Here is a 27,500-nt window from a genome sequence, read left to right as displayed (position 1 = left end):
AGGTGCCAACCTGCACATCAGGAAAAGTTTGAGGTTCTTGCTCAAGGGCAAGAATCAGGACCCTTCAGTTGACTCTGAACGACTCCTTTACCTCCCGAGACATTGCTGCACTGCTGTTTAGTCCTGCCTTACTGGTTAGTGTACTCATGTTTGACATGAAGAGTTTGTGTTGATGCAGGCTTTCTGTGCAACAATTAGCTAACCTTGCTAATCCTGTGCAACCTTTTTTTTTTTACTGCAGGCAGCCAGTACATCCCAACTCAACTGATCACCTTTTCCAAGCTCTCAGATCATATTACCTCAGCCACGGTAAAGTTTGTTTGTTTGTTTTTTTGTCAGGAGGATTACAGTCAAAACTACCAGCCAGATTTTCTCAAAACTTGGTGGAAGTGTGTAGCATGGGCCAAGGTCAGGAAGAAGCCATTTAATATGGAGTGGACCAGAATCATATGGCGGCTCCAAACACTATAATGTCACTTTCGATAACATTGCAAGATACTGAATTGGCAGCCTTGGCTGTCCTATAGTCCCTTTCAAGTTAATCCAGCTCTATCTCTTTCTGTTAACTTGGCCTTCCCCTAGACACTTGAACCCTGGCCAGTGCCTTTAGACTTGACGTGCCCTGTCACACTTGCTGCCCCTGGGAACTGGTATGCGTTATCACCAGTTGAGCTGTCAGCTGTATGGAAAATTGGATTTTTGGCTTCTCTCTCTCTCTATCTCCTCCAAAACCCTCTCTTTTCTCTCTCTATCTCCTCCAAAACCCTCTCTTCTCTCTCTCTATCTCCTCCAATCCCTCTCTTCTCTCTCTCTCCTCTCTCGCTCTCTCCTCCAAAACCCTCTCTTCTCTCTCTCTATCTCCTCCAAAACCCTCTCTTCTCTCTCTCTCTCCTCCAATCCCTCTCTTCTCTCTCTCTTCTCTCTCTCTCTATCTCCTCCAAACCCTCTCTTCTCTCTCTCCTGCTCTCCACAGACTTCCCCCTCTCAACTGTATCTTCCAGAGCTACTTTTTAATCTCTTTTTCAGAGGCCTGTCCTGAGTAGCTGAACTCCCCCGGAGAGGTCGGCTCTCGTCCTCTTGTGGGGAGGGGGGCTTCTGTTCATGTGAGGTGGTGTTATGGTGGTACCCCCTGGCTCTATGGGTAAAGTGAGTTAAAAATTCATTCTGAAAATAAAGTTAATGGGAAAACCTGTGTGTGTGTGTGTGTGTGTGTGTGTGTGTGTGTGTGTGTGTGTGTGTGTGAGAGAGAGAGAGAGAGAGAGAGAGAGAGAGAGAGAGAGAGAGAGAGTTTGTCTGAGATTTTCTCACAGTGAGAGGCAAAAATAATCTTCCTGTGTGTGTGTGTGTGTGTGTGTGTGTGTGTGTGTGTGTGTGTGTGTGTGTAATAGAGAGACAGACCTGAGGATGAGGTGTTCCCATATCCTTCAATCTGTCTGAGGCAGCGTCTCTCCTCCTGTTCGAGCTGGTAGATGTATTCACACTCAGGGTGGAGCCCTGCCGACATCTGCAGAGGACACGAGAAAGAGAGAGAGAGAGAGGCTGAAACAGAGATGATAACTTGTGGTAGAGATACAGAGATAGAAAAAGAGAGTATGAGAGCGAGAGAAGAGGATGATGAAGAGACGGTAAGGAATTGGGAGCACCAGAGACACAGTGAGAAAGAAAGAGAGAGTGAGACACAGTGAGAAAGAAAGAGAGAGTAATGAGGGAATGAAACAGAGACAGTAAGTGCTTTCAGATATAACCTCCGGAGTATATGAGGAGGTTTGTCAAACGGAGGTCCTACCCTTCGGATGATTCAGATATGATGCTAACCTGCGGACCTAATACTGACCTTATACGGACGTATGTGTGAACGACATACACGCACATTACAGAATCTCTGTGTGGTTGTCGAGTGAGGGGTGGGGGCTTGTAGAGTTCACAAGATGCTCTTGGGTGCTCCTTGTTGGTGCCCCCCACCCAATCCCAATCCTCCCCCACCTTTTTTATGCAGCCCTTGCCACTTAATCTACTAAACCCCTCTTCTACTGCACTTTTTACCCCCATTAATGCACAAATAGGCTGACACCAGACATAATTTCACTGCATTTCTTACTTCCAGTAACTATATGCATGTGACAATAAACTTCCTTGTATCCTTGTATGACGCAGAATATATGCGGCCGCTGCCTGTCACAGCTGCTTTTTATTTACAAAGTGTAGCCTATGCATTATGTAGGCTAAAGAAGAGAAATCTATTGTGCATAGGCTAATACTTGAAGTAGGCTAGTCCACGTAAAGTGCACTTGAAATTGACCTAGCCTACAGTATTTGTATGTGTGCTTCAAATAAACACATTTATCTGTTTTCAACGTTATGTACCAGAATTAGCTATAGAACCCCAAATCTGGTTTGCGTTGGAGAGAGAGAGCATGCACAAACTTTATGGTAGGCTACCAGCCAATTCAGTAGGCTAACTCAAGACAAGATCATACACGTTTTTAAGCAACAAACAAAATACTAACATCAATAACAGTGAAGTTGTTCATTTTTTCATGGTTTATTTTTTCCAAAAGCATCCTCTCCCCTACCCATGTCCTTGATTGCCTAGCCTTTCTGCCCCCCCCCCATCCCCAACACACACTTACATCATCACTGTCATCACTTCACATACATACAGCACACTGCTTGCTACAGTAAGCCTCCTCTACATACTTGCTGCACACTGCCCACCCCCCACATACACAGCACATTGTCTTCAGGATCTTCTCCAACACACATCCTCTACATACTTACAGCACACTGCCCCCACCTACCCACACACACACTACACACACACACACACAGTCACTGCTCCACTCCCCTCCCGCCCACACACACATCTTCACTGTCATCACTCACATACATTACATACAGTACTCTGCTTGCAATAGTAAGTCCCTGCCCCCTACATACACAGCACATTGTCTCATGAGGAAGCTTCTCCAACACACATATTGCACACTGCCCTCTCCCCACATACACAGCACACTATCCCATCTCCCCTGTCATCCCCCAACACACACACCAAGACCCCCTGGCAGTTGGGTTAGCCCCTTGAGCCGTGGATCTGCCCAAGGTTTCTTCCTTGGTAAGGGAGTTTTTCCTTGCCCCTGTTGCTCTTGGGTGCTCCTTGTTGGTGCCCCCCACCCAATCCAAATCCTCCCCCACCTTTTTTATGCAGCCCTTGCCACTTAATCTACTAAACCCCTCTTCTACTGCACTTTTTACCCCCCCCATTAATGCACAAATAGGCTGACACCAGACATAATTTCACTGCATTTCTTACTTCCAGTAACTATATGCATGTGACAATAAACTTCCTTGTACCTTGTACCTTGTACCTTGTACCATGTGTCGCATTTACGTAAGGAGGTTGGAACAAAGTTGGGTTTACTTCGTTTTCATTTTCTCTAGCCATATATGCTCAGCAAATATCAGCGAGCTCAGCAGGTCATGAAGGCTATCAATGAACAGAAAACCGTGTTGGCTAACAATTTATTAAATACTCCTGTTATTGTCGTCAACGACGTCGCTGTAGGCTACTGCCTTTTCAGCGCCTTCTGCTTATGATGATTCAGTCTTCTGAATTCGTTTGTCCTTGCCATGCAGTTGTAGGCTAACGTGTCTCTAACGTTCCCTTCAGGTGTTCTATCAAAATGTTGAATGCCCTCATGGACAGTAGCTCAGTGATGTCTGCATCTTTCCAGGTCGGAGATTTTCTGGACAGCATGCCACTCCATCATAACACTGCATTTAAGTCAGATCTAACCACATGGACGCACGAAAGAAACGTCACCAACACGCCCTCTCACTAGGTGTGAATTTTAACCGCATGTTCTACTCCTCGTTCAGACACAGCACATTTACATAATGTCCGGAGGAAATACTAGGGGGGGAGTAGTATAAACACCGGGTAAATTCGGACTTCCATATGACCGGTTATGTCGTTCAGATATACGGCCCCACCGTTTAACATCGGCAGAACCTCCGGTCTTACACGTATGTCTGAAAGCGCTTAGTGTGAACATCTGTAAGTCGACAGCTTGGGCGCCGGAAGGGGACCGCGTGGGGCAAAGAATGATGTTCCCTTCACAGAGATCCGTGCACCAGATAGTGAGAAACAGAGTCAAACACACACACAACTCACGTGCTTGAGTCACATACTTTAGCCCCTTTATAGACCCTTTCAAGAGAGTTCCATTCTCAGCATCATAGTTGGCCCCACAAGACTTCCTTTTTAACATTCCATATGTTATCTTAATGCAGAGGAAGTAGATAGGGACCCAAATAGAACGCTCAAGCATTGTTTTTGTTTTTATTGTTGAAAGGGTCTATAGAATGCAAACACGGACCTACCGGAAGAGAGAAGCAGACCAAACTCAGTTCCCTTCTCAGAGTCCCTGGCTAGATGCCTAGTGTCCACCTGCCCTGGACAGGTGACTCCTTCACAGAGGTGACCATACAGTCAATGGCACGGCCAATGGCAACACAGGGGGAAGTGTTGCATTTGCAGCCAAGAGCTCATCTGTCTCTTTCAGCTGTGCTGTCAGTGACGGTGGAGTGTGTGTATGGAATTATATTTTCTTACTTTTGAAGATTGGCTTAATTCGTATTTGCTTGTACCCTGGGAATCCAGAGTTCTCGCGGAAGCATTTGCTCAGCGAGAGACCCTGGCAACGAGTAATGATGCACGTAACTTTTGCCCCTTGCATCGCGGGGAACCAATCATATCTGTGAATCTGATATAGGCGAGCTGAACAGATGACAGTCGTAGTGTTATCCAATTGCGTCAAAGTCCGGAATCAGTCAGTTAACATTGATCGTATAGTGTTATCCAATTGCGTGCAGTGAGATTTTCAAATGCATGCTTGGTGACGCCCCTCGAGTTGGGCCATTACATTATTTGTGGCCAGACCCATAATCTTTCAGATTTGGGTCTGGAATCTCTCCAGGCTAATTTGCTTGGCACCTCAGGGGAAATTGCCATTTTGAAAGGCAACTGGAGATATAAATAGCATAATCTTTCGTATAACGATTTGTGCTTTGATTTGAGGAAATAGAGGGTTATGTTTCATAACTGATGATGGTTTGTACCAAAACAATACACATATTCCCACACACACAGGTACTGGAATCCACACACACAAACACACACACACACACACACACACACACACACACACACACACCCACACACACACACACACACACACACACACACACACACACACCCACACACACACACACACACACACACACACACACACACACACACACACACACACACACACATAAGCGAGAGAGAAAGGTAAGGGGAAGTGTGACAAGAACACTGGAACGCGAACAGAAAGAAAGACGAATAGGGCTCTTAACACTCTTTATCAGGTCTACAGAGATGCCTGCCTGTCCGTCTGAATGACCCTGGGTGAAAATGAGGCATAAATCTGTGTGTCCACCTCTGAGCTGCTGTGTTCCTCTCCGAGCCGCTACGCTCATCTGTTAGTCCTTCCTGTCAGTTCTCCCTCCTCCAGCCACTCCCGTGACAGCCAGTCCGTCTGCCTGATAGATGGCCAATCTGTTCTTACTGAATCTCTCTCAGTTTTTGGCACGGAACCTCCTTATTCCCCCCATACACACCACCACCATGTCTATCACATCCCCGGACTACCCTCAGAGAGATCTGTCCGTGAGCCTGAATACCGGGGCCACAGATTCCAGTTTCAAGGAAACAATGACAACAATCTGAAGGACACATGGAGTCGCGATTAAAGCTCTTTTAGAAATGTCAGCAGGAAGGACATGAATAGCAACAACAAAAAAACGCCATGAAAAGGATGGAGGAAGAATATAAATAATGGAGGCAATTATCCCCCTAGTGGAACATACAGGATGTTTTCATACAGGAAGACAGACCGGTAGAATGAGAGTCAGAGAGAGTGAGAAAGGAGAGTGAGAGAGAGACAGAGAGAGGTAGAGAGAGAGAGATAGAGTGGGTGAGAGAGAGAGAGGAGAGAGGCGAGGGGAGGGGTGTTGGATGAAACAAAATATGGGTTAATGCCTGATGGAGATGAAAGCAGAACTAATGGATGGGTGGGTAATCACCGGTGATTACCGCGATTCGGAGGGGAAATACAAAATGTTTTGTTTACTTGCACCCATTTGCCCATCATGTCTCACTGATTCTGATCTTTTCCCTTTTTTCACTGAAGAAGACAAGGTTATTTAATTCAGTTTGTGGGTCGATTAAGTCAGTGGAGCATAGTGGTTGAAGCTCTGAGATAGATTAAAAAGTCTGGAGACTGACCGATTCTCCCCACCCTCACCGATGATGTTGATGACTATGCATAAAGGGATAAAAATAAAAATTAATTAATTATTAATCCCAAGTCCCGCCAAGAAGAAGACAAACAAAACATGGATGGATGTGTGTGTATGTGTGCATGCGTGTGTGTATGTGTGCATGTGTGTGTGTGTGTGTGTGTGTGTGTGTGTGTGTGTGTGTGTGTGTGTGTGTGTCGTATGTATGTGTTTATATGGTATATATATATATATATATATGTGTGTGTGAATGTGTGTGTCTGTTTGTGTGTGTGTGTGTGTGTGTGTGTGTGTGTGTGTGTCTGTGTGTGCATGTGTACGTGTGTGTGTGTATGTGTGCATGAGAGTGTGGGTTACCATGTGAAAGAAAAGACACTGAAGAAGGTGGAAGAGTGTGAGTAGAGGAAGAGAGGAAAAGGAAGGAGATATGAAACAGAAGAGAGAGGGATTAGTGCGGGGCCAACTCCCAGGAGTCAGGAGATCTCGGGAGACCTCCTCTCTGCTTCTCACAGTTGGCTGCAATTCATTAAACATTAGCCAATCAGTATTCACACTGCGCACACCGCATTCAAGAGACATATTCAGGAGGCAACGGACCAACAGATGCAGTGAAGAAGGGAGAGAAAAGGAGATGAAGAGAGGGATGAAAAGGTGGAAAGAGAGAGTATGGAGAGCTCCTGATTTGGTGCTCTAAAGCAGCTCCAGTCACCCCAGCAAAGCAGGAAGTGAGAGAGAGGGAGGGAGGGAGGGAGAGAAAGAAATATGGAGAAAGGAAAAGAGAAAAAGAGCACATGACTCTGTCCCTTCAAAAGCAGTTCCCATCTCCCTTCAGCGATATGCAGTTTCGGCCGAGTTCACCTAAGTTGCTTTTGAGGGGGTGATGCAAGATATGCTGAGGCACTTCAAAATAAATGTATGGGGAAAATAGCTTTATCTGAAAGTGCCAAGACCCTGGGGGTCGGGCTGAGTGGGGGGCCAATGTGCCTGCACAGGGAGATTGACTCCAGTGGCGGGATTTCAAGCTGTTTTTGGGGGTGAGGGCACCGAAACTCACACTCTCAGGCTTATAAAATGGCCACCAGATCTCCTGTAAAAATGGGATTCTACGTTTTAAAAAGCCCAGTGCTGAAGGATTATCTTCAGAAGAGGACAATAGAGTATGCAGCTCTGGCTGTGACCTCTCCACCCAATAAAGGGGACTATGATCTATTCATAAAATAGAAATAAATATAAAAAAAACTCTTTTTGATTAGTCTCGTGTTGGGCTTTTTAAAAGAGAAATGCCTTTGAATTGATAGAACATTTGTTATGAATTGTTAACTTTGATTCTTTCTGACTGATACAACTTTTCTAATCATTTACTTTTCTCTAAACCTCTATGAACTACAGAAGTTTAAAGCTATTGGCAACGTTTCAGTGCATTTGGTCAATTTACAATTTATACAGTATGCGTCAGATTTGTGCTGAACTGAAACTGATAGATTGAACCAGATCTGAGAGAAGTCACTCGACCACTTGACTAATATTACATAACTAATTTCTCCAAAGGTCTGATATGAATAACTTACATACCAGCTGCTAGAAGAGAACTGTGCTCAAAAGTGTTTCACTTAAGGGACATTAGTCAGGAGGAGAGCGCTGAGCAGCTAAATGAACTTCACAGAACAGTGGGTCAAAGACTGCCAGGCAATTAGAGGTGCCTGAGCACAGAAGCACAGGTATCAGCCACTGACATTCACTACTCACTTTGTCTCATTCAACCCAATTATGCTGCTCACTTTTTATACTTCTGCAGCCCCCCCTCTTTATCTTTCCTTCTCTCCCCCTCTCTCTCTCCTTCACTCTTTCTCACTCTCTCCCCTCTCTCTCTCTCTCCTTCCCCCTCTCTCTCTCTCACACTCTCCTTCTCTCTCCCATCTCTCTCTCTCCTTCTCTCTACCCTTTATCTCTCTTCTCTCTCCCCCTCTCTCTCCCTCTCTCTCCCTCTCCCCCCTCCCTCTCTCTCTTTTGCTCTCTCTCTCACTCTTTCTGTCTTCTCTTGATCCTCTTGTTGCAATCTGTCTCTGTCCTCGTTTCTTTCTCTCCTGGTCTCTCTCTCTCCTTCTCTCTACCCATTTATCTCTCTCCTTCTCTCCCCCTCTCTCTCTCCTTCACTCTTTCTCACTCTCTCCCCTCTCTCTCTCTCCTTCCCCCCTCTCTCTCTCACACTCTCCTTCTCTCTCCCATCTCTCTCTCTCCTTCTCTCTACCCCTTTATCTCTCTCCTTCTCTCTCCCCCTCTCTCTCTCCCCCTGTCTCTCTCCCTCTCCCCCCCTCCCCTCTCTCTCTTTTGCTCTCTCTCTCACTCTTTCTGTCTTCTCTTGATACTCTTGTTGCAATCTGTCTCTGTCCTCGTTTCTTTCTCTCCTGGTCTCCCTCGCTTCTCATATTACGAGGTTTTAATTGCGCTCGTTTTGAGCTCTCCGTTCTACCTGCCGGCTGTGACACCTTCCCCCTATTCACCAGAACACCCATCTAATTATACTCAGCCCCCAAACTCAAACACACACACACACACAGAAAGAGAGAGAAAGACTCCACACCTTGCTCTTCCACCATTCCAGTCTTAATTGAGCGCTATTTTTTTCCCCAGGTAATTTCCACGCATAATACAAGCTTGTAGCACATGTTCTAACAGCAGGACCCTAAAACCCTCCGCTTTGTTAGAGGTGAGCTTGTCACGTGTGGGTTTCCATTTGGGGGGTGGGGGAGGGGTTGAGGGGGGGTGGAAACTCAACAGCAGACCTGGTTAACTAATCACCTCAGTACAGTGTACTGGTCTAATATTACATTCATGGTTAACTAACCATCTCAGTACAGTGTACTGGTCTAATATTACATTCATGGTTGTCTGTGTGAAGACACTCTACATTGCTGACTGTATACAAACACACATATGCATACAGTACAATCCCATCATTCACACACATTGCCTGTGATTTATTTGCTCCCTGACACATACACACACACACACACACACACACACACACACACACACACACACACACACACACACACACACACACACTCACAAACTGAAATATGCAGAGCACACACTCACACACTATGTCCACATGCATGAGTGCACGCACACACACACACAGCTGAAGTCACTTAATAATGACTATGAACGCCAAAAAAATCTTAAAGCTGGCAATCCATCACCCGTGCCTTAACCCCTCCACCCCTCCAACCAACCCACTCCTTGCATACATTCATGAAAGCATCCAGAAAACGACCACATAATTCTATGTCTGCTCACAACATCACTTTAGAGAAATTCTCCAGAGATCCCCAAAGTTAATTTGCAGGCCTTTCATTCTCCCTCTATATGCTCTCTCCGGGGCTGACCGTCCCAGAATAATAGATGGATAGATAGGAATGGTGGACAGAAAGAGGGATACAGATGGAATGATGGACATTTAAATGGATGGATGGATGGATGGATGTGGGTTTTTTTGAGGATGATAAGGCAGGGACCCACTGTGCTTGGTGTGCTTTGGCATCTCATTTAAATAAGCCTTGATAAGACAGCGTGAGATAGCCTTGTGCTTTCTCTAGTTCTCATATTCATCTTTTGAAATGGAAAGAAGATTATTCTAATCATTAGACAGATGGCCTCTGTCGAAGGGGAACTCCCTGATGAATGGGGTGACTCTGTGTGTGTGTGTGTGTGTGTGTGTGTGTGTGTGTGTGTGTGTGTGTGTGTGTGTGTGTGTGTGTGTGTGTGTGTGTGTGTGTGTGTGTGTGTGTGATTGCAGGTGGATGGATGTATTATGTACAGTACATGACACTGGTGGATGTATGTGAGATATAACACACTGTGTGGGGTCTGATGTGTTAAGCTTCACTGTTCACAGCTTCACCATCATGACTGCAGATGACTGGGCTGGATGTGCTGTGCACATTATGTCACATTGTGCACATTGCAATCTTGATTCTATTCATTCCTTTGGAGTGGTGGAGGCTGAAACTAGGCCACACACACACACACACACACACACACAAATTCCTCCTTCTAACCTGGCCCTGGTTAACCAATGTGACAAAAATGGAGCTGAAAAAATGTGGTTAGAATTCTGGGGAAGCAGATTGTTCCGGCGTGATTGAGGCTGCAGGCTTCTGCTGGACACAGCCTCAGGGCGAACACAAAAGCTGCTTAACGCCACCAGAAGCCGTGGCTTTTTACAGCACTGAGGAAGGATAGCAGACAGTTTCAACTACTACTCTTCTGATCGCAGAACTAACTAAGTGAATGATTAAGTGCCATAGCAGCTGCCATCAAAACATAAATATGTGCACAGTAGCCTATTTACCAAACAGGAAAGATAGATTACTAAGATACTATAGCTGGTTTAGTTAAGTTTCAATATATTCCCACTGAGGTCTTTTGAATATGTGAAATGTAAGATAATTGCATGAGTATTAGTATTTATGTTCCTCAGACCCCCACCCCTCAATTTTGCCTTGCATAGTGCCCCTGCACTAGCCTGGAAAATCCAGACCCTGGTAATCTAGAAAGATTAAGGGTCTGGCCACGAACAATGTACTGGCCCAACTCGAGGAGTGGCACCAAGGATGCATTTAAAATTTTCACTGCACGCAATTGGATGACACTAGACCAGTGTTTCTCAAACTTTTTTTCTGGGGACCCACTTTTTAAAAATGACAGACTATCGCGACCCAACTCGTGACTGTGGTAGTTAACAAACTAGATCAGTGGTTCTCAAACTTTTTCTTTCATTCACCACTTTGATCAAGGGGGCATTCTCGAGCCCCACCTGTCCCTCATCGCTCTAAGAAAGTGGTAGGTCAAGCTTAAAATTGTCAAATTTATTGAAATAATGACAAGTTCTAAATATATCCTCTTCAACAGAGTTAAAATCAGCTGGTGTTGCAGGTATAATAATAAATAAATACATAACACACATATTTCTGTTTTCCAGCAACATATTAGGAAGCATAGGCCATTTTACAGCATTGTACGATATATTCAATGAAATACCAACATGCTGCATTAAATGGATCCATAACCCAGTCATACTGAGCACTGCTGGTTGGGAAATATTTTGGAAATACTAACTGGAAATACTACTACTGTTTAATACATGGGATCACAAGAGTGCCTCCCAATCAGACGTTTCAGCGATTTCGCTCAGAAATCTCAAAGGCATAATACTGTCGTGATCGAGGCGCCTGTCCCATACTCCAGTTTTTTTTTGGTGAATGCAGTAATCTTATTTGCTAGGTGAGGTAGGTGCTTGTCTTTGCCTTGTAACTGGACATTTAACTCAAATGTAGGCTATCGCTAAGATATATCAAATATGTCGCTAAGATAGGCCAGCTTAAGATCAAGAAATGTTCATTAGTGAGCGTGCTTTCGCAGATTCAAACATCGCTCTTCCTCCAAGAAGAAGCGACTCGGAGCTCAAACACGTAGCGACAGCACTTTACCTCGGGGAAAGCCACCTTGCCTCGCTGTGAAACAGTAGGCCTACAGCCTTTGGTCAGCTACCATCTCTTCGCCAAAGTCGCGAGGAGAATAGACCCAGCTTTTAAGGGCGGGTTTTGATGAAATTCACCACTCTCACAACAACGTTCAAAATCTCACGTGGGTCGGGACTAACTAAGCTGCCTTGACACGGCTTCCCTGTGAATAACACAGTCGTCCATTGCGCATCCGGGTGCTACCTGGGCCCAGGCTACAGATAAAAAAATAAATAAAAAACTCCTGTTTTTCACGTCAGTTCGCGCCCCACCTGGCATGTCTCCGCGACCCAGTAGTGGGTCGCGACCCACAGTTTGAGAAACGCTGCACTAGACCAATGTTTACGACTTCGACGCAATTGGATAACACTACGACCAATGTTGCGCTGTCATCATCAGTTTAGCTCACCTCTGGACAGCCTATATCAGATACGCCGAGTTCCCCGGGATGCAAGGGGTAAAAGTAACGTGCATGATTGCTCATTGCCAGAGTGTCTCGCAGAGACAATTCCATTGTGCTCTTGCAAGAACTCTGGAGGGTACCCCTGCACTCGAACACTACTGCTTGAACAAGGTGCAGCCGCAGCTCTGTCATAGCTTGCCCACATACATTTGCAGACCATCTGAAGACTCTCCCTCCGGTGGGCAGGAAATTGATTTGCTTCTAACAAGTCCTGATGGATGTCTGCAGAGCTGTTCTCTCTCTCCTTTAAGACCGGGCTCTGTTGTGATTCAGCCAGCACCTGTGAGGCAGGCAGACCTTAAAAAAGACGCAGGTGGTGTTGAGCTACCGTGACTTGTCAGTGTAAGACTTTGTATCACCTCAATCCATCACCACTACACAGTCATTGGGGCTTTCTGAAAGCAGATCATTCAGGCAGCAACTGGGGTAATAACTATAAACGAGTAAATTTATTTTTATGAAGACACTGAAGCGTTTGACGGTGGTTGTTCTCTGCAAGCAGAGATGACAGATGAAAAAGGAAAGAAGTCACAGCGGGTTTGAATTCAGAGAGTGTTCAGAGATACAGCATGCACATCCAAAAACGATAAATACTGGGTGCTGGACAGAAAAGCACATGCATGGAAAAGAACGTCATGTCTGATGAAGGGCTATAGGGCCCTCATCATTCTTTTCCTTGAATTCAATGAGTAAAAATGGAGTTAACGTAAACGTAAATATTTGTCCTACTGTCATTTGTATAGAAATAAAACAGATTAGAGATCTCTTTATCTTTTTTTTTAGTTGTCATACACAGGACAATTATAAGAGACCAGACTCTAAGGAGGATTCTAAGGGATACTATTTAATAAGGGGTAGAATTATTGTCTGTCATAGGGCCCAAATTTTCTAGCAGCGCCCTTGGATAACATCATCAACTTTGCTTTGAGATTATGTGAGCCAAGTTGATAAATGGTTTATGATGCCATCAAGGGTCAAGATCATGGACTATTCAGTGAGACTCTAGCCCTCATCTCCAACGAGAAGAGTGCATTCACAGAATACTCTCACATGTACAGACTTTGCTATGGACTTTCTGTGTGACTTCTGGTTGGAACAGATAGATGTCAGCCTAGTTCCATTCCATTCCAATCCAATCCAACATTAACACCCAGGAATCTGGAACTAGATGCAGGCACTTTTACTGGCACAAACTATGTGTTCTATTGCCGGTGTTCTATTGCCATGGAAAGATGTGTCTAACATGGAAATGCATTTATTTTCTTCATTGTTCTTTATGAACACAATGAGCATGACCTGTTTCTGATTCATTGGGCTATTGGAAACTGCAGTTTATACACGGGTGCAGTTAATACTGCATACAGACTTTTTTAATGTCTCATTTCACTTTATTAAACATAACTTAGTTTATATTTAATGCTTGGATTTCTTTATATGTGTGGATTTCCTGAGTTAATATTAATGTCTGATGAAAATGTAATGTGAATAGCCTCATTTAAAACTATGCTTACTGGAAAAAGAAAAAGTTGATGCGTTCAGTACTTATTTATTTCCCCCACTTACTGTATTAAAGCCATAATGACATTTCAATAATGTCAAACTATCAGAAATCATCTCATTATTATTGTCTGCAGTGACTCATGCAGAACTGATGAGAGATGATATGAGATGACATTACAAGAGTCTTAGAGTTGCTGCCTCTGTTGTGTTTGTGTTAATGTTGCTGCTGTTTTTTTTTTTTTCAACTAAGGCATAGATTGTTGAATGTGAGAGTTGAGCAGGTCATGGACATACTCTGCATACTGGTGCTGTTGGGCACCTCCCAACTGTGAGTTGAGCTTCACCTCCTTTTCATTTTCTATGGAATGCAGAACCTTTGTCACGGATGGCCGCACAATTCATTAGGCTGATAATTCAGCAAAACCAATCATCTCAAGAAAACAGTGGAGAACAGCGGGTCGATAGTACCATGGAGGAAAACAGACCCATTTTTCGGCATATAGGGTAAGGTTTGTGTAGAATGCAAACCTCCATCTGCCTGGCATATGGCTGTTTCTCACAAATCATTTCCCACTCCAGTTTGCCATGGAGTCCTCTACATACAATATATTTTCTTCATGTTCTTTTTGAATGTTTTCTTTTTTATACCTCATATATATATATATACACCGGTATGTTTTACCTTTTATACCTATCTTGTAAGATGTTTTTTTCAAAGCAACATTGCAAATTGCGAGTGCAAGCTGCTAGTGCCTTAATGAGACCTGAGGAAAGTTGCTGATTGAGTACCTGTGTGTGTGTGGCGTTGCTACACGGTCTGTGAGGATCAGGCCCAACTTGCTTGTTTAAAACAAGGATAAAAGGGTGTTGGATTTGGAGGCCCGCTATGCTGTGTCAGCTGGGCTTTGGAAACATGTGGCCACTTCTGAGAGGTGCTGCCAGGCCAAACAGCATATTAAATGGTAGCTATGCAAATGACTATATAATGAAGTATAACTGTAATTTGATTGGCTGGTACCTTCTGTTGTTGTCCGTCGGTGCAGCAAAAGTTGAACTTTTTGACGCAAGCGACGGGAGCAACGCGACGCAAAGGACCCTCAATTCAGTTCTGCAATGGATGACGCAAGCCCATGTTAAGTGGACGGGATGCGTCTCCAGCACTGCACCGCACGCAACTGTAACCCTAACCCTAATCCTAACCCTAACCCTAACCCTAACTTGTTATGACAAAAACCGAATGTCACTTATTAACAGAAGCGCTATGTCATAAACTTGTTTATACTGGAAAATACTGGAGGGGAAAATACTGGAGGTATAAACTTGTTTATGACACGTTCATGACAGTGTCATGTCACTCTTATGTCGATACTGTCAAGTAAAGTGTAACCAAATAAATACTGGATTCTGGACATAAGTGTTGGCTATATTGTAACCTCCTTGTTAACATTGTTTCATGTTTCATTTCAAAATATCCTTTCGTGCAGTAGTTCAGTAATTAGGTAAGTATAAACCCGTTTTCAAAAAAGTTGGGACACTGGGTAAAATAATGAAAACAGAATGCTATGATTTGCAAATCATAGATAGATAGAAAGATAGATAGATAGATAGATTGATAGATAGATACTTTATTGATCCCCAAGGGGAAATTCAAGAAATCATGTAAAGCCCAATGGACAATAGTGCAAAGATAATTAGTTGAAACAGAAATGCTATCTTTTTCTGGAAAATATGTTCATTTTGAATTTGATGCCAGCAACACGTCGCTAGAGACCCAATGTGACATTCCTGCTGACTTGACAAAGCTAATTGTGTCATTCCTGAACAGCAGTGATTTAGCTAATCAATTTAGATATAGCACAAATACAGTGACTTCATCAGGGGCATATGAAGGAGCAGATATGGACTGAAGATTTACAGAGCAAGACTAGAGCAACTGCAGTTTAACAGCACAAGAGACAAACTACAGACTCTCTTGCTGGATGTGCGGCAGGGCAGAGCCAATGGTAAAGGAAAAAGAAATGAAATCCTCAGTGAGACAGAAAGATCTTTCACCCTCCATCAAGTGCAGTTTTACTTCACCACCTAATTTCTCCCTAAGGCGGATCAGGAACATCTTCAGCAAGTGCTGAGACTGTAACGGCGATCAGGAGTAACGCCGATCAGGAGTCACCGGTGTGGTCATGCAAAAAGCACGAAACAAACATTATTAGAACTTTCAGTGGCTCATCTCACTTTTAAGGGCTTCATATACCTTCTCCTCAGAAAGAAGCTTTTAAACTCAACGACTGATGCAAAGCGTATCTTAAACTGGAATGAAACGATCAGCTCCTATTGGTATAATGAGGCATTTGTGTTTCAATGTGGATTAAGCCTGCGTTCCAGCCTTGCATCTGTTCAGCCCACGCAGTCCTCCCTAAATTGCTTGGTGTGCTTCTTTGAGGTGCCAAGTAGAAGATTATAAAGCATTCAAACCCAGTGATTGAATAATGGTGGATTACCTCCACTGTAGTAGTGACAGGGGGATTATTCTGGATGCCTGTCTGATCAGTGAATTGTTGTTCTGTCATTTTTGAGCATGCAATGATGTAAAAACTCATACAATATCGTGGGCACTTCATGTGACATCAACATTATCTGTGGGATGTTACATCTATATAGGATTGTTACAGGACTATATAAGCCAAAAACCTTTTCTCAGATCAATAACCTGTATTTTTTTTCCATTTCCATGGGAAATGAGTATGTGATTTCTGGTGAGGCTTCCATGGATAGGTGTGCTAAAGCAATGTTTAAAAAATACTATACAGTGCCACTCGTTGCACAGAACCTGGAGATCAGCGAATCAGAGTAGAGCAGAGTGCCATTTTAAAAGAGTCCATTATTTTACCTCATCAGAGCTCTAAACTACATTTCACTTTGAGACAAGGCTAGGGAGCAAGTGTAAACATAAGCAAGAAGACAGGAAGAAAAGAGAGAGAGAGAGAGATGGGATGAAGTTCTGTCTGGTGAGGCGAGCCCAACACCTGTCTTTAGGCGGAAGCAGGCGGCGACGTGCTATGGTCTCTGGGGTGATCACTGACACAGATCCATCCCAGAGCACCATAAACATCCATTACCTGTGGCCCAGAAAATCGCAGGCCAACGAGAACGCTGCACAGATGGGCTCTTACGTAGCACACGTCGGCCCCCCCACCCCACCCCACCCGTCTTTCAATAAAAGCTATTTTTTTGGTGCAGTTACCAAGGCGATGAACAGCAGAAACACATACACATGAGTGCAAACACCCGCACAAACACATAAACAGGTAAATGTACACACACACACACACAAGATACACATACACTCCCATGTAGGCAACACATCTCAATGCACAAACAGGCTTTTTCACACAGGTGTTTGGTGGTAAAAAAAAAACTAAATACAGCTGCACAATCTGCAGAGAGAGAGAAGAGGAAGAATGAAGATGGAGTGAAGGAGAAGCAGAAAGGAAGAGGTGAGGGGAGGGGGCACATAGTGGAGGCTGGGGATTGTGGAAGCGGTACATCTGAGAGGGACATCTTTCAGAAACATCCCATTACACCCCAAAAGCATCACACGAGCAGAAATATGGTCAAAACAATTTCCAAATACCACATTTAGGGCTTGAGAAGAAAGAAACAGATGAAAAGAGAGAAAAAGAAAGGAAAGAGAGAAAGAGTGAGAGAGGTAGGGATGGAGAGATGGAAGGAGGGATGGAGTAGGCAATGAGAGGGCAAATGATAAGACACATCTGATGCACTGAGAGTAGTTTGATAACAGGAAGCTTTCAGGAGTATTATCGCGCAAGAGTTACGCAATAGCAGGACAGGGCAACTTTAATGTTCGCTGAAGTGGAAAACTCAAGGGAATAAGAGAACACACAGAGAAACACAGAGAAGAAGAGAGATAAAGGCACGGTGAGAAACAGACAGACATTATCATTTACTGAAGAATAATGAACTCTTACAAGATATGCCCGTCCAACCCTACTCCTCCAGATATCAGCTCCTCAGCTAAGCACAGAGACATGACAAATTATCTCTCCTTCCACCAGCTTACAAATGACCATAAACTCCAGCAGAAGCTAGCTGAGTGGCAATGATGATATGGACCATTGGACAATAGGCTCACCAAGAGCATGCATAGTATAGACATAATCTCATAAAACTTAAGTGCAAAAGCATATAAGAAGGCTGTTCAACTATAATGACTCAGAGTTGCAGAGTTTAACAAGGGGTTGTTCCTATTTCTGAAAGTCAAAAGGATGCAGCATTTCTAGTACCAAAACAGATAATTAGCATATTTTCTATGGCATATGTGCATGTCTGGTTTTGGCTGTCTTACTGGAGCATTTAACAAGCCTAATACATTACAGTCACTCAAAGGTCTACCCTGTCAACATTGCTTCAAGAGTTCTCTCTCTCTTTCACTCCCCCACCCACCCTGTTGTTTTATTAACCACAAAACAAATGTCATGGATTTATTTGTTCTTGTTTGTCCGTGAGTTTATTTTTTGCTGTGGGAAGAGTGTGTGTATGCATTTTATATTCTCACGTTAGAATAGTGATCCCCAAGGAACATCTACATCATCAAGCTTTGAGGTTCTGCTGCTATACTCCTGCGCACCATCCTGGAGTTATATTTGATCATATAGCCTGCCTGCAGCTCATTAGTTATTTCAGACTACATATTTCACAGTGCTCTCAATCTTTACATAGCGGGTTGATTAATGTAACTTCTCTTCCGCAAACTTCATTAGGTCCAACATTTATTGCAAATTAGTATAAATAAACACAATAAATCAGCAAGAAATACATTTAATCTTAATGATACATTTAATAAATGATTCATTAGCGAATAAATATCTTAAAATGTGACTGACAGAAATTGATAAATTGTGAGATCACCAACTCATGCACACTCACTCCATTATTTATCTATTATAATTTTATTAGAATTTAGATTTTAAATTGTATAAATTGTTATAAAAATATCTATGTTATTCACAAACACTACTGTGCTGGGATCTAAGAAAATAAAAGCAGCAATCTGTGCCACAGACCTCCTCCCTCCACTGAAGAGGCTGAAGTGGAGGGGTATCTATCTAATACTCAGAGGTGATCCAAGAGCTCATTTCGCCTCAATCTTTTAGCCCCAACAGACTCATTAAAGCATGGATTTAACATGAGAACATGAGCCTGTGCGGTTCTCTCAAAAGCAGGCACAAGTGTCATGAATGACCTCTCAGCTCTCCAGATCCCTGGAAGATGGCAGGAGCACCAAGAGCTCATCATACACACCTCATCTAGATATAGATAGACAGATAGATAGATAGATAGATACTTTATTGATCCCCAAGGGGAAATTCAAGAAACTGACCAATGGAGTGGACTGAGCTGGGCTTCAGCGGACCACCGGAGGTCAAGACTTCACTGGGCTCCATGGAAACCAAGCTACCATGGTACTAAAGGTACTAAATACCTTTAGTACGGTATTTTGCAAGACATTAACCTATGAGTACGCTTCAGCTTTATGATGCAATATCAAATGCAGTATGTTATTGGTAGGATAAACTGTCCACAGAGGCATTATTTTGACTGACGCAAGCATAGTCTGCCACTATATATCGAGTAACCTACAAAAACGACTGTGTCCATACATACGCTGTTCCTGATGTATTATAAACACAATCGTTTGTGATGATTGATATTGCATTTATGCTCGCAGTAGTATTATCATGGAGTTGTGTGGACTAATGACAGCATTTATAACACTTATAATTCTATAAGATGAAGCAAGGAGACAGCATTTTGCAGACTTGTAAATTTCCAGTTGTATTCCAATATTTTAGTAAAGCATACCTTATAGGCTACATGTTACATACATTTTACACACTGTGTGTATTTTACGTATTGCACACAATGCAAGTTTGATTCATGGTTATTATACTTTTCGAGCCTTTTTTCAGGTTGCACAACTTGTGATACAGCATGTATACTCAGGCAGCAATACCGCAAAACATCACAGCGTATTAATTAGCTTTGAATGAATCACTCAAAACACTGTCCTGTCCCTATCATGTACTTAAATTGTGAGCATGATTATGAAGACATGCACACACACTAATGCTATCAATGATTCTACACTCTGGGGAAGGAGGTCATTTTTCAGCATTGAGATTGCCTATTACATATCAGGCTACCTCTGGCCACCCCAGCCTCTGTAGCAAATGGCTATACATCATGTATTGTCATGGTTTAACATGAATAATTTCCACATTCATTGACTTATAGGGAGTGTAAATGAGCTTTCCTTGTGAGAAGTGCTGCATGTGGCTGATACAGCCAATGCATAGACTGACAATCCTTAATGGTCTTTATAATGACTGCCTCGGGTATGTCATTGGAATTTATCCAGCCGATCAAGTACACAGAGCACAAACTCAGGGTCAGAGCACAGTTATACCCTACAACCACAACACACTCCGGCAATGGTCCCTCACAGCCCCCTTTATGCGCGTTTTTATGTCCCTTCAAATCCCACCAGATCTTGCAGAAGTCTATGATGTCTCTAGTGTAGTAACACAGTTTTGTACATTATTTAATCTCCCTTTTGCTCACTTTGTTGAATCATCTACCAGCAACTCGACACAGCACAAGTCATTGTTTTGATAGTCCAGTTGGGGCAACCCTCAGTTCAGATAGAGATATTTGTCATGGCCATGGAAACCATTTCAACCTTGAGCAAAAGGAAGGGATTGACCATAACTGGACATAAAGATGAAGAGGAGTCTATCATACTGGATGCCAAGCAGGAGCCAGGGCAATACATACACTGCTATCAACACTGACATGTACTACTTTCAAGTGAAACACGTGTCCACATTTTAATGCATATCAAAGGAAATGATAGCCTGGCGAAGTTAATTACCAAACTAAAGAGATCACATAAGTAATCCTAAAATGTCATCTTTGTACAAAACATGTTCAGAGTTTATCACGTTAAAGTACTTTATGCTCAGCAAATCCATGTCTCCATGTGCGACTGGATAGAAGAGAGACTTTTTTGAATTACCTGAAAAGAAACATTAGCACACAAGTGCTGACCGCGAAAAAAGTCTGTGAAGTGAAGGCTCCTACGCTATATGGGCACGTGCAACTATATTTCTTTAATCGGCAGCAGGCTATGGTGATAAAGCTTACCATCTAACATTTAATGTTTTGTAGTCGTCGTCGTCGTGATGTGTCATTCATTTAATGCTGTAAAACTAGATAGACTTGTCACTCTTATCCAATATTGTTTTTTGTATTATTCATTTATAAAATACTATATATATATCAAATTTAGGTTGGGGTAAAATAAAATACTTTGTTGTTGTTTGTGACAATGTGGTCATCTATTAGAGTTTCAAATAAATTTAGCGAGCCTCGTTGACCAAAAAATATATGGTTTATGACATGAAGGCGACGAAAAAAATCTGTGCACTGTAGCTTATCTAGATCAACTAATTTCCGGGAGAACCGCCGCATCTTTCCGCATGGTGATATAACTACTTATTATGTTCAACCGACTTTATTTTTGCAATAAATTATATAATACAGCGGGAGAGAAAAAACACAACCATTTTACATGATAACGTTACTTACCGCTGTTGTCAGGAAGAGAGCGCACAGAATCTTCACACAGAGGACACTCATCTTCACCTCGCGTGGACGCACTGGAGTGACCACTCTCGTGAGATTCCGGTCTCCTCTGGCTAGACCAAACAGGTCTTTAATAACTGTCTTGAATGTGGGAAACCAATTTAAGACCGTGACGTACCCATGGGAGGGTGAGAGGAGCCTATCGCATTAATACCACGAGAGATTAATTCCGCAAAATATATTGAAGTTCGTGTGCGTCTTCGTATGTGTCTAGCGTGAGGGAAATGCACGGTCACCCCGCATTCCCCATCTCTCCCTCGCACTTTGAGTGGCTGCCTGAGCAGTGCAGATTTCCTTTATTCTAGAATTACAGTGGAAAGATGATGAGGGAGTTCATTCGAATTAGGCCGGCTTGTCTTTGATGTGAGAAACATCATTGTCCATTACAATTCGTTGAAAGTAGACCACGCAATTTGCATGCAAGTTACTTTGATCTGCTAGTGTCTCAGCGCTGTCCGCTCAAAAGAGGGTAGATGAAGCAACTGATGCTGGGGACGTGCACCTCAAATCGTAATCCTCTGTAAAGGTGATTTGTGGCAAAGTAATATTACAGATTGAAACTCTTGGAATCAGCAAGTTTATATGCCCACTTTCCAAACACACACACACACACACGCGCGCGCGCACACACACACACACACACACATACACACTCTCACACACAATCATGCACAAACATCAGCAGGTATACTCAGAGAGCATGGTCCGACAGACATTTTCTTCCACAGAAATGTGATAAATGTCCCAGTCTTGTCTCCAAGCAATATCACATCACTATCCAAAGCTGTCAGAGGTGCCCTGTAAGACTGATAGAACATGGAGATAGGGCACATTCTATTCCCAACCACCATGTTTGACATCTCTCATAAATCCCATCTCTTTGGCTTGCTCACAGCACACAGAGCTATACAGTAGCAATTTCACAGCACAGTATTCCAAAGAAGGGTAAAGCCAGCACAAAACCCCTGACCTCACTCTGAGTCTGAACTGACCTTTACAAATATGCATTGGGTTTGTCAGGTTCAATAAAATCAATCAGCCCTTAATTACAGATGTCTATCCAAACAGTTACCTAAACGCATTAGCTCTGTCAAAACATGGGGACGAAGGGCCAAAATAAATAAAGTGCTACATAAGACACATGACTCAGTTAATCATAGCTGTAGCAAAGGAAAGAGCCCAGTTATTCATGGTAAACCTCTCCTGTGAAATGCTGACAGGACAATCTTTGTATATTGCTGCAGTTTGGTGGGCCATAGAGCCTAAGTGAGCTGGGTTGATTGATTGATAGTGCCACTGCCTGATGTTCTTTCTCCTGGCACAGGGACAAGTGGGGGGGATGATGACAGACGCCTGTCACTGCGTATAGCCCCTTAATTGCAAGGCAAGGAATATAGAGTTTGATCAAAAACTGGCCATTTAATCATCAAAAAGGCCAAGCACAAAATCCTTACAAACTCCAACATCACAGTTGGCATTCTTCTGCCAATACCACTGACGATGTTGTGCTGTGATGCATGGTCCCATCCAAAATCATGAAACAACTCACCCTACATGTAAGCTGACCTCAGGCAGATGGGTTTCCCTGGCAGAGCTGGGTTTTGCCCAAGGTTTCTTCATATTGTGCTATACTATAGGGAGTTTCTCTTTGACACCATTGACAAGTGCTTGCTCTATGGGATTGTTCACCCTGTTCACACAAGATTAATGGCAAGCTGTGTACTTGAACACACAAGAATCTCTCAAACCATTTTACATGAAAGGCCCCCTCAGTCAGTGTCCAACTCTAGTTGAGTGTCTGTCCATTGTGGCAATGGCAATTTCATTTTCAGCAAACACGTAAGTATGATATACACTGCATGTATGGTATGCTATTGTAAGTAATGTGCTTATTGTAGCAATCTGCACATTAGTGTCCGGCTGTAATCTGGATTTTGAGATGATTTTTGTCCTACAGTGGTACATGGTTTGTCATGCCATTTATATTTTTAAGACCTTTTTCATATGGGTTAGCATACACGCGCAAGCACACAAACACTTAAGTACTCAAATACTAGGTGGAGGTGAAACATTTTTTTTTTCCAAGTTTCAAATTTGCATTTTTTGGTAATGTGCTCCCTAATCAGTCTAGTGTACAACTGCATGTAATATATAAAAATAAAAAATAAACAATCTAATGATGAAGCTTACGGCTTCCTCTGCTCTAGAGAATCTTTTTCTTACTCATTACTGTCTTCAGCCTGGTCCAAGCAAAAGACATCTAGACTCTCCTCTGAGGGCTTCTTCCTGGGAGTGGTGTAATCCTCCATAGCAGATATGGATCCGTCAGGCAGCCCTCACTTGTTCCCTCACTTCAGCCTGGAGAGCCATCCCACAGGAATCAGTCATAATGTGCTGCTTGGGTCCCACTGAGGTTTTAGTCATTCATAGTAGACATTCAATACCAATTGTTTACTGAAATATTACTAAAACAAGTGAGTTAGCAAATATAACCTTTAAACATCTTTACAATTCACTGGTAGATCAGAATCAGCTATATTTGAAGAGTTTGGTTCTAAAATACTATATCCACCATTTTAATGAATTTTCATAAATCATTGGGGGCCAAGCAGCGAAGCTGCGAGGCAACCATTGTGTTTCTCTTTGTTCTTCTTCTTATTATTCCACCATGGAAGTCTATGGCAGCCCATAGAACCGTCTGGTCAAAAGTTGTGAAATTTGGCACACTGATTGGGGACAAGTTTCATGCCGGCACCTCGAGTGCTCTAGCGGCACCAACAGGCCAAAGTTGGACGTGCATTCACACACGTAACTTTTGACCCGTATGCCCGATTGTCAAAAATGAGGTATTGTTGGAATCCTTAGACCAAGCCGAGTTTAACGCATCCTATGACGTCAATTTCCGCCATTTTGGATTTCATCAAAAACACTTAAAATGTATCAGGGGTCACATATTTTCCAAATTTGACACAGATCATCTTCAGACCAAGCCTCATTCAGCTCGTGTCTCGTGCTTCATTCAGCTTGTGCTTTTTGTCTTCGGAACTATTACCGCTCTCCCGTAACAGCCAATCGAAATTTGCGGCGAAGCCGCCAAACAGGAAGTGAGCTCATTTCTCAGCAACCCTTGTAGTTATCAAAACCAAACTTGGTAGGTGGACCTATGACCCCATCAGGAGGACACTCAAGAAAGTTGGTGACCTTTGACCTCTAGAGGGCACTGTAATTCAGAAACATGCTTTTTGGCCTGTAGCTGCTGTTGTGCTTAGAATTAAAATGCACTAGTGGTGTCTGGTAATACTGTTGGAGGTCCTTAGGCCGACCCAAGCCAACTTGTGATGTCATCGTAATTGATTCGGCCGCCATATTGGATTTAATCAAAAACACGTACAAGTTTTCGCAGGTCACAAATTTCAGCGGATCCTCACCAAAATTGGCAGAGACCATCTTCAGACCATGCCTTATCAGTGCATTGCTTTCTGGAACAATTGACAGAAGTATTCACCCGTAACAGCCAATCGAAATTGGTGGCAAAGCCGCCAAACAGGAAGTGAGCTCATATCTCAGCAACCCTGCCATGTATCATAACCAAACCAGAGCCCGTCTACGGAGAGCCTTGGCACTTCCTATTAAGCCTCATTGTATCGACATTGGTTGCAGTTCCATTAGAATTCCACTGGGGGTGATCCTTGGTGCAGTGCAGGTTGAATGGGGGTCTATGGAGCTAGAAGGCTAAATGTATCTCTTTCACCTGCTTGTCGTGTGGAAGAATCGTAGATTTTATTGTAGTTTATGCAGGTTCAATATAGATTTAAGATCTAAAAGTTGAATGAGCAGTACTTATGTCCTTTTCATTTCTTACAGGTTGGGTCGTTGTTGCCCATATCACGCTAGCATTGTGCTAATGAATGGCGTCATTGACATATTTGAAAGGCTTTTTAGAAGACTTACGTGACTCAAAAAAAATATAACAATCAACAGTGTGTATTTTTTTGCCTCTCCTAGCGAATGCAACATTCAAATTACTACTCAAAAAATTATATCCAGAGAAAAGTGGATATTGAGGGGTAAAGCTCCATAGACCTCCATGCATTCTGCACTCGCCCTCAAGTGGAATCTGAGGAGGAACTGCAACCAGTCCAGAAACCGGAAGTAACCAGACAGTGCCAATTCTCTTCCTATTAGACATTCTCTGACCAAACTTACTACATAGATTCATGACCCCATTAGGAGGAAGCTCAAAAAATGTGGTGACCTTTGACCTGTAGGGAGTGCTGCAATTAGCAATATTGCCTTTTGATCTGTAGTCGCTTGTGTTTTATCAATCTTTTATTTTTTGATGTGAAACTGATGACAACATGTTCCATCCAGTTAATTCTAATGCGTGCGTGCAACGATTGGGCGGGCGGGACAGGCAGGGGTGATTAGATTTTAATGTTTTTAAAAACGGAGATATATAGCGTTTTGGAACCAAACTCTTCATTTCTATAGTCAAGCAGATCATCATATGAACCATAGCTTTCGACTTGCTCCCCACCTCATCTGGCTCCCGATCAGCTCCAGGTCACCCTCCTCGCTGCCACAGCGGTTGGAGTAGCCACCCTTCATCAACATTCAGCTTAGTCTCTCCACAACTGAGCTTTTAGTATTCTTTAGTATTCCCAGCTAATGCAGCAGTTCCCCAACAGATCAGCACCCAGCTTGGCTAATCTGCTCTGGCCCCAGCTAAACCAGCACGTAACTTGGGCCTCTCTATTGGCCTCTGGTGGCACTTAACACAGAGAGAGTTGAGGAGAACTTCAACTTCAAGCATGAGAATTTGTGTCAGAACCATGTTCATTTTTGTCAGTGTACAGTACAGTTGTTTGCAGAATTTGACACTGACTTGAAACACCAACTCTTTATGATAAATAACTATCTCATAGTTGAATTAGTAGTTGAAATGACTATATTGTAACTCCATACATACTCTGACTGTACTGTACACTGAACATCATGATGAAACAGTTTTGATTTAGCTGTGCACTTTTTCGTGTGATGTCCAATATACAGTATGTGCCCCTGTCTTTGTAGACCCACATGTGCAGACTGACCATTGTGTATGTTATTGAAGTGTGAAGAACCAGACCGGAGACATTAACTTGTCTTTACAGAATTTATTGACCTGACTCAAAACAAAATACATGCACCATTTGACCAGTAACCATTCAATAGTGATGCTGACAGCACAGCTGAACCGGTTTCTCGTTCTAGATCATTGAAGATTCAGGGCTTCATTCTTTTTCTTGTTGAAGTATGGTCCAGAGTCATTAATTACCTCTAGAAGAAGAAAAGGACCTGAGGTTCACATATAATCCTGTGTCTGGAGGCTTTGGTTCCCTCAGAGGGTCTGAGACTCATTAGATGAATGAACAGACTGGTGCATATTCCAGGCACATGGTTATTTCTCATCTAGAGGTTAAGGACTACCGAACACACCTTCACAAGATTCTTCAATCAATGAAAAGCCAAGTTGATACCAACTTTGTTTATAAGAAGCGTTGTGAGCGCTTCTTATAAAATCATTCATCACCTTTTAAAAGAGGAAATTTGTTTGTTGTCAAAAGTGCAAAACTGTGCTGAAAATATATAGTGTTCTTATTTCCTCATTCTTTTTTTTTTATCAATTACAAAAAAGATTTAAGAGATACAAAATGTTTATTATGTAAATATAGAACTGTATCTCAGTATAAGCAGTACCCACTTAACTGATCGTGGCTCTCAGAGCATGTGTTAGTAATACAAAGATTATGACATTCCCCCTGAATATTAAAATAGCAGTGACTGATTGCATATAGCCCTTGACTTGATTTCATATTACTATATGAGTGACACAAACATAATACAGATGTGGCACAATTAGATTCGGTTCACAAATGGTATAATATGTCGGTGTGCATAGCTCTACC

At 42.9% G+C, this 27,500-nt stretch overlaps 2 protein-coding genes across 2 annotated transcripts in view; both read right to left on the bottom strand.

The window, feature by feature from the left end:
* The window catches only part of ghrhrl (growth hormone releasing hormone receptor, like), a 52,105-nt gene extending 30,368 nt beyond the window's left edge, over window positions 1–21,737 (bottom strand). Inside the window, exons 1-2 of the mRNA XM_048252879.1 lie at window positions 21,496–21,737; window positions 1,399–1,504 (exon numbers count right to left, since the gene is read on the bottom strand). Of these exons, the coding sequence (XP_048108836.1) occupies window positions 1,399–1,504; window positions 21,496–21,546 (157 nt within the window). The 5' untranslated portion in view covers window positions 21,547–21,737. The remainder of the gene's footprint in view (window positions 1–1,398; window positions 1,505–21,495) is intronic.
* A 4,956-nt stretch (window positions 21,738–26,693) lies between these two features.
* The window catches only part of LOC125300775 (FYVE and coiled-coil domain-containing protein 1-like), a 30,469-nt gene continuing 29,662 nt past the window's right edge, over window positions 26,694–27,500 (bottom strand). The window contains exon 20 of the mRNA XM_048252905.1: window positions 26,694–27,500. This exon is cut by the window's right edge and continues 2,388 nt beyond it. The gene's annotated coding sequence lies outside the window, so the exon portion shown is untranslated.

Source organism: Alosa alosa, chromosome 9 (assembly GCF_017589495.1).
Source record: "Alosa alosa isolate M-15738 ecotype Scorff River chromosome 9, AALO_Geno_1.1, whole genome shotgun sequence".
Taxonomy (NCBI): Eukaryota; Metazoa; Chordata; class Actinopteri; order Clupeiformes; family Clupeidae; genus Alosa; species Alosa alosa.
The sequence above is the reverse complement of the archived record's forward strand: the minus strand, read 5'-3'. Positions and strand labels throughout refer to the sequence as shown.